Source organism: Lotus japonicus, chromosome 3 (assembly GCF_012489685.1).
Source record: "Lotus japonicus ecotype B-129 chromosome 3, LjGifu_v1.2".
In the NCBI taxonomy this organism is placed as follows: Eukaryota; Viridiplantae; Streptophyta; class Magnoliopsida; order Fabales; family Fabaceae; genus Lotus; species Lotus japonicus.
In genome coordinates this window covers 65,664,355-65,675,480 of record NC_080043.1, presented here as the reverse complement: position 1 = coordinate 65,675,480, position 11,126 = coordinate 65,664,355, and the positions used below count along the sequence as shown (strand labels likewise).

At 44.4% G+C, this 11,126-nt stretch overlaps 1 protein-coding gene across 1 annotated transcript; it reads left to right on the top strand.

The window, feature by feature from the left end:
• The first annotated feature begins 7,512 nt into the window (after nt 1–7,512).
• LOC130745319 (probable helicase MAGATAMA 3) lies at nt 7,513–10,259 on the top strand. The gene is made up of 5 exons (XM_057597502.1): nt 7,513–8,790; nt 8,892–9,216; nt 9,310–9,568; nt 9,650–9,868; nt 10,080–10,259. Exons 1-5 carry the CDS (start codon nt 8,368–8,370, stop codon nt 10,099–10,101), a joined length of 1,248 nt encoding a protein of 415 aa, XP_057453485.1. The 5' UTR covers nt 7,513–8,367; the 3' UTR covers nt 10,102–10,259.
• The last annotated feature ends 867 nt before the right edge of the window (nt 10,260–11,126 follow it).

Here is an 11,126-nt window from a genome sequence, read left to right as displayed (position 1 = left end):
AGAATATTGTCCTTGAGACGTACAACGGGAAGGCTGATCCCAAGGAACACCTGCTATACTTTAACACGAAGATGGTGATCAGTGTCGCTTCGGACGCCGTAAAGTGCAGGATGTTTCCAGCTACGTTCAAAGGCACCGCCATGGCATGGTTCACAACACTGCCTCGAGGATCAATCACGAATTTCCGTGACTTCTCATCCAAGTTCTTAGTCCAGTTCTCGGCAAGTAAGACCAAACAAGTGACGATTGAAGACTTGTACAATGTGCGCCAATCTGAGGGCGAGACGCTGAAGCAGTATGTGAAACGTTTCAGCGCCGCGTCGGTAAAGATAGAGGAGTCGGAGTCGAATGTCTGTGCCCGTGCCTTCAAGAACGGACTGCAACCTGGGAAGCTAAATAGCAAGTTGAGAAGAATGGGGGTGGAGAAACGGCTTCGGCGAGGAGAAGGCATGTCAGGGCAGTAACGTCGGTACAGCAGTACGAGACCCCTTTCGATTTTCAATATCCGAATATCGTGATATCGTCGGCGGATTTTGAAGGCATAAAGACGCACAAGGATGATCCCGTGGTTGTCATGGTAAGGATAAACAACTTCAATGTGCGATGAGTTCTTCTGGATCAGGGGAGCTCCGCTGATATCATCTATGGGGACGCGTTTGACCAGCTAGGATTGACGGATAAAGATCTGATGCCTTACACAGGGACATTGGTAAGTTTCTCGGACGAGCAAGTATGGGTGCGATGATATATCGATTTGGACACAATCTTTGGTGTCGACGAGAATGCCAAACTTCTTCGTGGGAGATACTTGGTGTTGCAGGTTGTGGCTTCATATAACGTTATCATTGGAAGAAACACGCTCAATCGCCTTTGCGCAGTAATTTCAACATCACACTTGGCGGTGAAATACCCCTTGATGTGCGGAAGAGTGGGAAAGATTGTAGTGGATCAGAGAAGGGCAAGAGAGTGCTACAACAACTGCCTCAGCATGTACGGAAAGAAAGGAGCTAGCGAGGGACACCGGTGCCACGAGGTTGATATTCTAGAAGGCAAACAAGACAGGTTGAGCACGCGGAAGCAGGAGACAGAACAGACTCTCGATAGGAAGGTAAAGAGGCAACGGGATAGTCAGAGCCGGGTTAAGCAAGTAGGTAAGGCAGGGCGAAATGAACAATTCACAGATATCCGGGCAGAGGAACGTTGGGCTGGGATTATTGATGACTTGGAAAGGTATAAGTTTAGTAGGGGGTGCTGCCAATCGAGCCTAGGCTCACGCCAGGTCAGGAGCGTCGATTGGAGAAGTTAGTAGAGGATAATTTCGACCTCTTCAGCTGGAGTCCGAAAGATGCGACACTATGGGAACTTCCGCGGTTCAGGACACCAGCTCTTTCGAGCAAGGGACCGAACAAGCAGGAAGGGAAAGCGGCGATAAGCCAGGAAATGGACTCAGAGGTTAGGTTTTTCAGCGCCAAGGTTACGAGCAAAAGGGAAAGGAAGTGCTCGGGCGGACCCAGGGAAAGCAAAAGGCGGGGAAGAGAGGTCCGACGTACCGTAGCAAGAACAAGGGAAAGGCTAAGGCAAAGCAAGGGAAATCAGCCAGAACAATGACCTTCGGGAACAAAAAAGCCAAGTGGAATGAACGAGAAAGTGATTTAGAAGCAAGCTGGCAAGAAAGGCAACTCCGCGACAACAGGGAGTGGGTGGCGAGTACGTCAGGCACTAAAGGCGAGGTGATGGGCTTAATACTTTGATTTGGGAGTTTGGCAACCGAGGTGAGAACGCAACCTGGCAACCGGGGCGAGGATACAACTAAGGAACAACATTGGGAGGAATAAGACAAAAATAAAGATGCACTCTTTTTCTCCATCTCATGAGTTTTTTAATGAGGCATCCCTCAATGTACAAAAAATCTTTTACAAATGAAATACAAAAAGGATATTCACCAGCAATACTCCTAATTCAAAAGGTGTGGTCGCCCGGTGGGAAAAATTTCCCGAAGTAGGCAATCCCAACACGACCTTGATGTCTGGGGATTGCTCCGGGAAAGTCCGGCGCGAACCGGTGCTATCCAAATAGCAACTCAACTAACATGTCACGTTCGTTCAGTGGGAAAATTCCCCGAAGGTGGCAATCCCAACACGACCTTGATGTTTGGGGATTGCTCCGAAAAAGTCCGGTGCGAAGCGCTGACCTCTCGTTGGCGATGTGTGCGGGAAAGCGACTTATCCCCAAAATGGGGTAGGTCCCTTATCCCCTTAGTCTCCCCGAAATCTAGGAATACGAGGCCTCCCGAAATATGGGCGAGAACACAAACTAGGCATAAGTCTGGGTAAACCCATATGGCCATTGGGCCCCCAGCGATGTAAGTCCTTGACGGGATAAAACCTCCAAGGCCACACCTGCTCTTACGGGAAATATTGGTGTGAAGAAAAGCCTCAGTCCAAGACTGAGCAAAAGTCCTAGTTTCTTTGGCACACCTTCAAAATTGCTACACGAGCGCTAAAGGAGAAACAAAGCCTAAATGACGGAGAAAAATTCAAACGAGGCCTAAAAGGCAACGAGGCGACCACATGGCGAAAATTCACAACGAAACCATGCATAAAATAAACTAAACAAAATGGGAACAATATTCAGTTACAAAACGGGAAAGGAAAATCAGTACAAGATAATTATATTACATTGACATTTTCTCTCTTTCAATTTCAGCAGCAGCAAAACGCTCAGCAGTGAAGCCTGGGGGATCGTCAAGACCAACAAGCCCCTGAGAAGTAACCTTCTTGAAAGCTCCCATCCCGTCAAGGTTAATTCCCTTGTAGAGATGTTGAACCTGAGCCTTGGCGAGGAAGAAACCACGGCCACGTTCTTCCACAACCTCGGCTGCAACTCCAGCCACCAACCTTGCCTGAGAGGTCTTGATTATGGAATCCATATCCGCAAGGGCTTGGGCCTTTGACGCAAGTTGGGACCTCACGTCGGCAAGAGACTCGTTCTTCGCCCCTAACTTACTGCGAAGGGACGCGATTTCTCTGTCCTTGACAATGCAGGCAACCCTGTACGGGTTGATCGCCTCCGTCTTCGCCTCCACTTCCTGTTGCAGCTCGACCCGCTCCATCTCCAGTTCTTCCATTCTTCCTTTGCACGCAGAGAGATCTTCCTCGCGCTGGCTCATATCAACACCCAAGTTGTTTAGCCTCGTCGTCTGAGTCACCACTTAGGTCAGCAATTTGTCACGTTCGCCGTACGCTTTTTGTGTAGCCACGCGGTAGCCCTCGGCTTCCTGGCGAAGCTCTTCCACCTTCGCAGAAGAGGCGGAATCTTGGGATAGCTTGGCAAGGAGACACCCCGCGCGCAAAAGGTTGAGGATGGCTTCCTGCGCAACACCGTCGAGATCAGGATTCTCAAACCCCCTCATACTTCCGAAAAAGGAATCGGTCAGCATAAAGTCGATAGGAGAGGGTTTCTGGTTTGAAGCACAACCCATCTGACCATCAGCAATGGGATGACCAGCATCAGGGGAAGAGTGGCGAGGAATAGGTGAGGCGTTGGGAGTTGAACTTCCACCGGGAGGACTCACTGGATGAACAAGGGGGACCTCAGGTGGGTTCACCTCGACCTGAGGACTTGAGCGGTCAGAAGAAAGGATCACTAGGGGAATGCCTTCAGGTGTTTGTTGATCGGTGGAAATTCCCTCAGGATAGGGCGAGGGCTCCGCATTGCCCGCAGAAACTGTCTCTTTCTCACCCTCAGATCTTGGCGAGGGGCAGAGGCTTCACCAGCTTTGGACCCTTTGGTTTTCTTCTTTTTCTTCTTCAACTTTTGAGGTGAGGAAGCCTCGGCCCCAGATTTTCCATCCGGGCCAGGATCAACCCTTTTGGACTTCTGGGACTTTTTTGAGGGGGAAGGCTGAGTGGCATCATTGTTGGACCCAGGAGCCGGAGCGTCAATTACAGGCGGCGGGGCGGAGCTCAGTCCGGCTTCTCCAGATCCAGCGACATCTGGGGCGGAGTTAGTCGAAGAGGACCCTTTTACCCTCTTTGACGGAGGGACGGCAGCCTCGCCATCAGAGTCGACGACAGCACACTTCCTCTTGATTACCTTGGTGTTGAAAACAGGAGGGAACTCGAGTGAGTTAGAAGCCAGAGCACGTTGCAACGCGGCCTCGGTAAAGTTCATTTCTTCTAGGAATTGGCGGAGGGAGTTCTCACGTGCAGCCTCAAGCAACTGTGATGATTCGAAGATAGGAAAATCGGCGAAGAAGCCAAGGATGGCTTTGTCTTCGTCGCTTAGTGATGCATCTTACGGCAGAGGGACGTCGCAGGGGCTCTCAGTCCAATAAAAAGGAAACAGAGTGGTCCCGTCCCGGCGAGTGAAAGCCTCGGGATAGGTAGGATGCACGATTATGCGAAAATATCGGCGCCCAGGCCCCTTCTTGACGTTTCTTTTGTAAGGAAGAAGGCGTTGCCGACCCGTACGGGATTTCAGGGAGATCCACCCAGGGTCCTCGGTCTTCAAGGATTTCGGCTCCACGCCATAAAAATAGAAGAAATTGGAGGTTTTTGCTTCGAGACCGACGACGTTACAGAGAATCTCGAAGCATCGAATGAAAGCCCAGGCGTTCTGATGGAGTTGGCAAGGGGCTACGTTGATCTCCCTCATAACCTGACAGAGGAAGGGGGAGAATGGTAGTTTGATTCCCAAATCAAGGAAGAAGTACTCATAAACATAAAAGAAGTGGGGCTGTTCTGCGCCCTGCTCGATCGCGCGACACTTCCAAGGACGACGGATGTCTAAACCCCGGCCGGTGATGAGGACATCTTCAAGGGACTTCTCGTAGCAAAACCCTTTGGCTTGGCGAATCAACTCGGCGATGGACTTATCGGTGGACAACTCAGAAGGCTGGCAGATGACCCCCTGAGTGGGTTCCCGAACTGTAGACGGGGAGAGGGTGGAGAAGACTTGGTGCCAAAAGGCATTTTTCTCGTTCTCATTGAGGGGAAGCCCCCCGGCGGGGGGGAGGGTTAACCGGAGGTGCAGATGCTTGGGCGGTGTTGCGGGATCGAGAAGACCCTTTGGTGCGGCGTTGGGAAGTCATTTTTCGCTAACAAAGAAGGTTAAGAGCGAGAGGGTAAAGGACGCAAAGTTATCAGCGAATTGTTAGAATTCCAGAAGCAGTGAATGAGAGAAGAAAGAGGAATTCAAAAGTTGATATCAGAAACGGTTGGGGAGTTGTGCCTCATCATGACAAGGTAGAATGATTACTCAAGGGAGCGTGGAGCGGTTTCCGAGAAATGAAGGTAGAGCATTAAATGGAAAGTTACAACGGTTAAGGCTGATTGGTTTGAATTCAAATTGTCAGGCTTTATCACGATTCGAAGGGATGTTTCAAAGATAGCAGTTGGGATTCAGTGGATTCGCTGACCCTAACATCACTTCAGGGCGTGACGCGTGGCGAAGGCTCGACACATGTCAAAGTGTTGCGAACCGGAGCGCGTGCGTAGCTGATGATGGGGCGAGCGCGCCGAAGAAGCTATTGCCTCAAGACTGCTTGTGGACTCCGTTCGCCCGAGAAGGGGGTGACGCAGCACAAAGTCTAGAGAATATATGGATTTTAAATGCTTTATTCTCTAAGCCATGTTGGCTACTGTTCTTCATTTTGTTAAAATTTTAGGTCTTAGCATCGATTAGGTTTTTATGGCCCGCGCCTTGGTTTTTCTGTTTAAAGACACACTTAACTCTCATGCTTCGAGCTCGGTGTCTTGTGGACTGGGCGAGACCCTAGGGTCCCTCGCCCAGGAGACCCAGCCTTAGGCGCAGGACGCATCAGGACTTTGGGCCTCTCTCCCCGAGGCCTAACTGGCCCATTTAGATAGGTTAAAGGCGTGAAAGCCCAACTCTGGCTCTATAAATAGGAGGGGAATACCAATTGTAAGGGACTCTTAACTCATTTGAGAAATATTCATATTGAAATTCAGTTATTCTCTCTCTCTCTAGCAGTTAGAGCTTCTCTCTCTAAAACATTCATACCATTTTCCTCACACTTTGGGTACTCTACCCCATTCAATGTTCTCAGGATAGAACAATGAGCTCAAAAGATTATGTGGTATAAAAAAAATAAAGCTTTATCTATCTTTCATGAGAGAATATCTAAACTATTTTGTAGTGATTTTCTAAAATATAATATAAATGAGAGCTAAAACTAAAGTTGTCTCCAAATTAATAAGTTAAGCTAATAAAAAATTACTTTTTTTTAAAGAATATTTTTATTATTTTTAATCTTGATTAATTAATAAACTACCTTTTTTTTCAATTAAATGAAGGACAACATAAAATTCAAATTGAAACTAGTAAAAAATAAAAAGAGCCGGATAAAGTTAGGTGTTTACATAACATACTCCTTGGGCCAAAGAAAGGGCCAAACAAAAAGATGGTTTAAAACTAGGGGATAAAACTCTACATTGGGCTTTAAAGAGCAAACCATAAGTGGATCAGACACCACATCTTTTACCCAAAACCTTAAGGTGTATGAGTCATCACACTTATAAACCACTCAAACTTATCCTTATCTTCCAATGTGGGACTTACTCACACTTGATACACAATATTCTCACCCTCAAGTGTGAGTCCATCTCAAACGAAAGTTGGGCTTGTACTCATACAGAATATCAGAGGCCGTCATTCTGGGCTTGTGATCCTGAGTTTCAAAGGCCCAGTCCCATGCTCAAACGACCATCGGCTCTGATACCACCGTTGGACCAAAGAAAGGGCCAAACAAAGAGATGATTTAAATTTGGGGGATAAAACTCCACATTGGGCTTTGAGCATACCATAAGTGGGAGTGAGATCCTTAACATGCTCTGTTTGAGACATTTCAAGAGAATTTATGGCTTCTAGAGATAAATTTATGGCTCCTCTCCCCCGGGTGAGAGAGTAGAGAGCATCGAGGAACATTGTGAATCCAGGGCAGTGAAGATACATGTAAATGACACACCAACACTTAAGTAAGTGAAGGAAAAAAGGAGAGAATTCTATTGGAAGAACTATGTGTGAGATACTTATTAATGTTATTGCTTTGCAGTCTCTGAGAAACGTAGCAACAAGAGTATAAAACTTTGTTAGGTTATCTTGTAATTAGCTTACGGTAATTTTTAGCCTTTGGCTGAGTGTCAATTTTGTCTCTTAATCTTTTTACCGACCAACACAACACTCACTTTCTAAGCCAACCAAGATTACTATGGGATGGTGAAGGCTAGGTGAACCACCTACCTAGGTGGTGCAACTTGCACCAACTTGCACCAGCTTTTTAGGCCACAGAAAATTAGGAAAAATAATTAAAAACTCAAAAATAAATGAGTGGTTGTAAATATTCTAGGATAAGTTACCATTATGTCCCTTCCCATATTACCATTATATCCCTTTCTCATATTACCATTATATCCCTTTGTATTTTTTATCTTTTGGATTATTACCCTTATACCCCTCCTCCATTATCCCCCTCCTCCACCTCATTCCCCACCTCATCCCTTCTGCAACTCATTTTTCTTCATCTGAGCAACTCCTATGTCCTCCTTCTGAAACTCTGCAACTCCGATTCCTCTCCGCCGTCTTCTGTCGTCCCTACGGCCTCCACCCGTCGTTGGCTCTAAACCTGGTTAGTTACTCCTTTTTCGATTTGCATCAAACCCTAGCCATCTCCATCCTCTCTTCCATAGCCGTCGAACTCACCACCTCCATTTCTTCTCCAAACTACCATCGAACTCACCACTCCTCTCCTCTGTTCAAAATCGCATCACCATCCTCTTCCCAACTCCATAACCACATCACTTTCCTCAACCAATTCCAGAACCGTTCCTTCGAACTCCACCGCACCACCACGTCCTCCTCATTTTTAATCCTGTTGCTAATAGTTCCATTGTCCTCTCTCTCGAACTTCCGGCGTGTAGGACCACCACTGCACGATCGCTGGCGTAGATCTGAGGCGGTTCTGGCGCTGCTCCGACGCGGTCCTGATGTTGCTTCGAGGCTGCTCCGTCACGGCACGAAGAGGCTGAAGCAGCGAGGTGAATGGGACGCCCTCTGAGGCAGTTTGGAGTCTTCAACTCTGGAAAATTGGAAAAAAGGCTTGTGTTGCTGAAGTGCCATTCTTCTGAACCTGGATTTTCTCCTTTCTCATATATTTGGTGCTCTCTTTTCTTTCCTCATGTGTTCCATTAACTTATTTTGAATATACCTGCTTGATTCTTTTGATTATTACATAATACCAGGAACTTCCATTTTGTGATTTAATTGGTTTCTGGATGTCTCTTTCATAGTAGGCTTGTGTATATCCCCTTACCAACATATATCATTGCACTTGAAACGGTGAAGGTAATGTTTAGAGTTCTGGATTTGTTAAGGTCTCTTGAAATTTCCTTGAGTCAAGTTCAATTCAATCAAAATGACGATGATAGTGATGAAGAAAGCATTCTGGTTTCCCTGGGATGGTCAAGCTTCAAAAGAAATGAGTGCCTTAGCCTACTAAATTCACTTTCTGAGTCAATTTCCCTTCCTGAGTATTCTTGGAGAGGCGATGTAGAAATTTTTTGCTTGTCCATTGCATGCATAATTTTATGCACTGCATCAAGCTCTGTTAAACTATACACAGAACGGATGAGATCAGTGCAATTTCTAGTAGTTGATGAAGCAGCTCAATTAAAGGAATGTGAATCGACCATTCCATTGCAGCTTCCAGGTCTCCACCATTGCATCCTAATAGGTGATGAGAAACAGCTTCCAGCATTGGTTAAAAGCAGGGTACTTAACTTAAGCATTGCTTTTTTTGTAATTTTAATTATAGATTCCCTGCCATCATGAAAGATTGCTATCTAACATGCTTAAAATCATTAAATTTTTAGACTGCAGATAATGCTGAATTTGGAAGAAGTTTGTTTGAAAGGTTGGTGCTCTTAGGTTACAAGAAGCATATGCTTAATGTTCAGTATCGGGTGCATCCATCCATTAGCTTATTCCCATGCAAAGAGTTTTATGATGAAAAACTTACTGATGCCCCCACTGTCAAGGGAGAAAGCTATAATAGAAGTTTCCTTGAAGGTGAAATGTTTGGTTCTTATTCTTTTATCCATATAGCAAAGGGGAAAGAACAGTTTGGTCGTGAGCACAGTTTGAAGAACCAGGTTGAAGCTGCAGTTATTTCTGAGATAATTGGAAGCCATAAAAAAGGTTAGTTTTATATATGTGTTGTAACTTTATAAGAAATCTTCAGCTTCAATAATGCATGGATATGAGTAACACTGTTCTATTTTGTTTTGCCAGAGTTTATGAGGACTAGGAAGAAAATTAGCATTGGAATTATATCTCCCTATAATTCTCAAGTTTATGAAATCCAACAGAAAATTAAGCACCACATTTCAGTTTCTGATCCTGACTTCTCTGTCAGTGTTCGTTCGGTTGATGGATTTAAAGGAGGGGAACATGATGTTATAATAATTTCTACTGTGAGATCTAATCCTAGTGGAAAAGTGGGGTTTCTTTCCAATAGACAAAGAGCAAATGTTGCTATGACTAGGGCTAGGTATGTGATATTTGATGTTTATGTGGTTTTGTTATGCTGCAGCTTCCAAGTTGATTGAAAAATGGGTTTATGCTTGTGCAGATATAGCCTTTGGATATTAGGAAACGCGGCAACACTGGTTAGCAGTGACACAGTGTGGAAGCAGGTAGTTCTTGATGCTAAGAAAAGAGATTGTTTCCATACAGCCGATAAGGACAATAAACTGGCTCGGGTTATTGAGGATGTTGTTTTTGAGCTTCAACTACTTGAAGAATCTGAGTCGATGTTTAAGAAACTGAATCTAGGGGAGAGGTCTTCCAGGTATGTCGAACCATAATACCATAACAATGCACACACACACACACACACACACACACACACACACATATATATATATATATGTTTTGAAGAGTGTACTTAAAAAGGTGATGATAGCATTTCTGTTTGTTAGTTTGCTGTATAAATGAACTTTATAATTGTAACCTACCGGATCTTCAAACATGCACTAATATGTGGTGTTTGTTTTTTACAGGCCTCGGAAAGCAAGGAGGTGATAATGTGAGTCTCTCTCTGGTGAACTTAAAGTGAAGAGGTGTTAAGACCACTATGGACATGGAATCCTGAGGAGCATTTTTAGATTTTCAATCTTTGCGCAATGAACTGAAAGTTGTGATAGCATTTTGCAATGTAGTAAACTTAATTCCCCTTTCAAGGTTTTTGTTTTAAAAAAAATTGAACACTCTATATCTCTTTATTAGAGAGAGAGAGTGTTTCTCCAAACTCGCAAAAACTTAAAGCATCTAAAATGACGCCTAAAATGGTCAAGTGGGTTAGGCTTTTTTTTTTGTCAAAGTGGAATACCACACGATAAAAACCGCTAATCTAATTGGGTCCAGACGGTAAGCCCAATTTCTCCATCTCGTATCGTGTCGGTCGGAATACAATCTCAAAACAACATCAATGGCCCAGGCCCAAACCTAAAACTCATGAGGCCCATGTAGAAGCCCAAAACAAGATACAAAAAAGAAATATTGAAAATAAGAAAAATGCCAAGACCCCATTTGGAAACACACCTTAATTAAGCGCTTATGGTCATAAACGCTTATGACATAAGCGCTTACTCATAAGTTATTTTAAAATATTTATTGAAATAAATTGAATATAAGCTATATATAAGCTTAAGCTCTTTTTCATAAGCTATCCTAAGCTATCCTGAATAGCTTATGAAAATAAGCTCAAAACAGCTTATGGTAGGCCATAAGCTGTTTGCATAAGCTCTCCCAAACAATGACATAAGAGTTTATGCTATCAGATAAGCTTAAATAAGCTCTACCAAACTGGGCCTAATACTAGCAATGAGAGCTATATTGAAAATCTATTTATAGTTTTTGGGATGATATCAAAGAGATGTTGATGGTGAGATTCTGGAATTAATCATAACTTGGTGTAGATTGAGAAAAATAATGATAATAATAATAATTTATTCATACTGCTTTTCATTCGTCTATCACTTTTGCGCTTGTCGTGAATCATATGTATCTTGTGTACATTGATTCTTTTTAAATTAAAGGAAACTAAG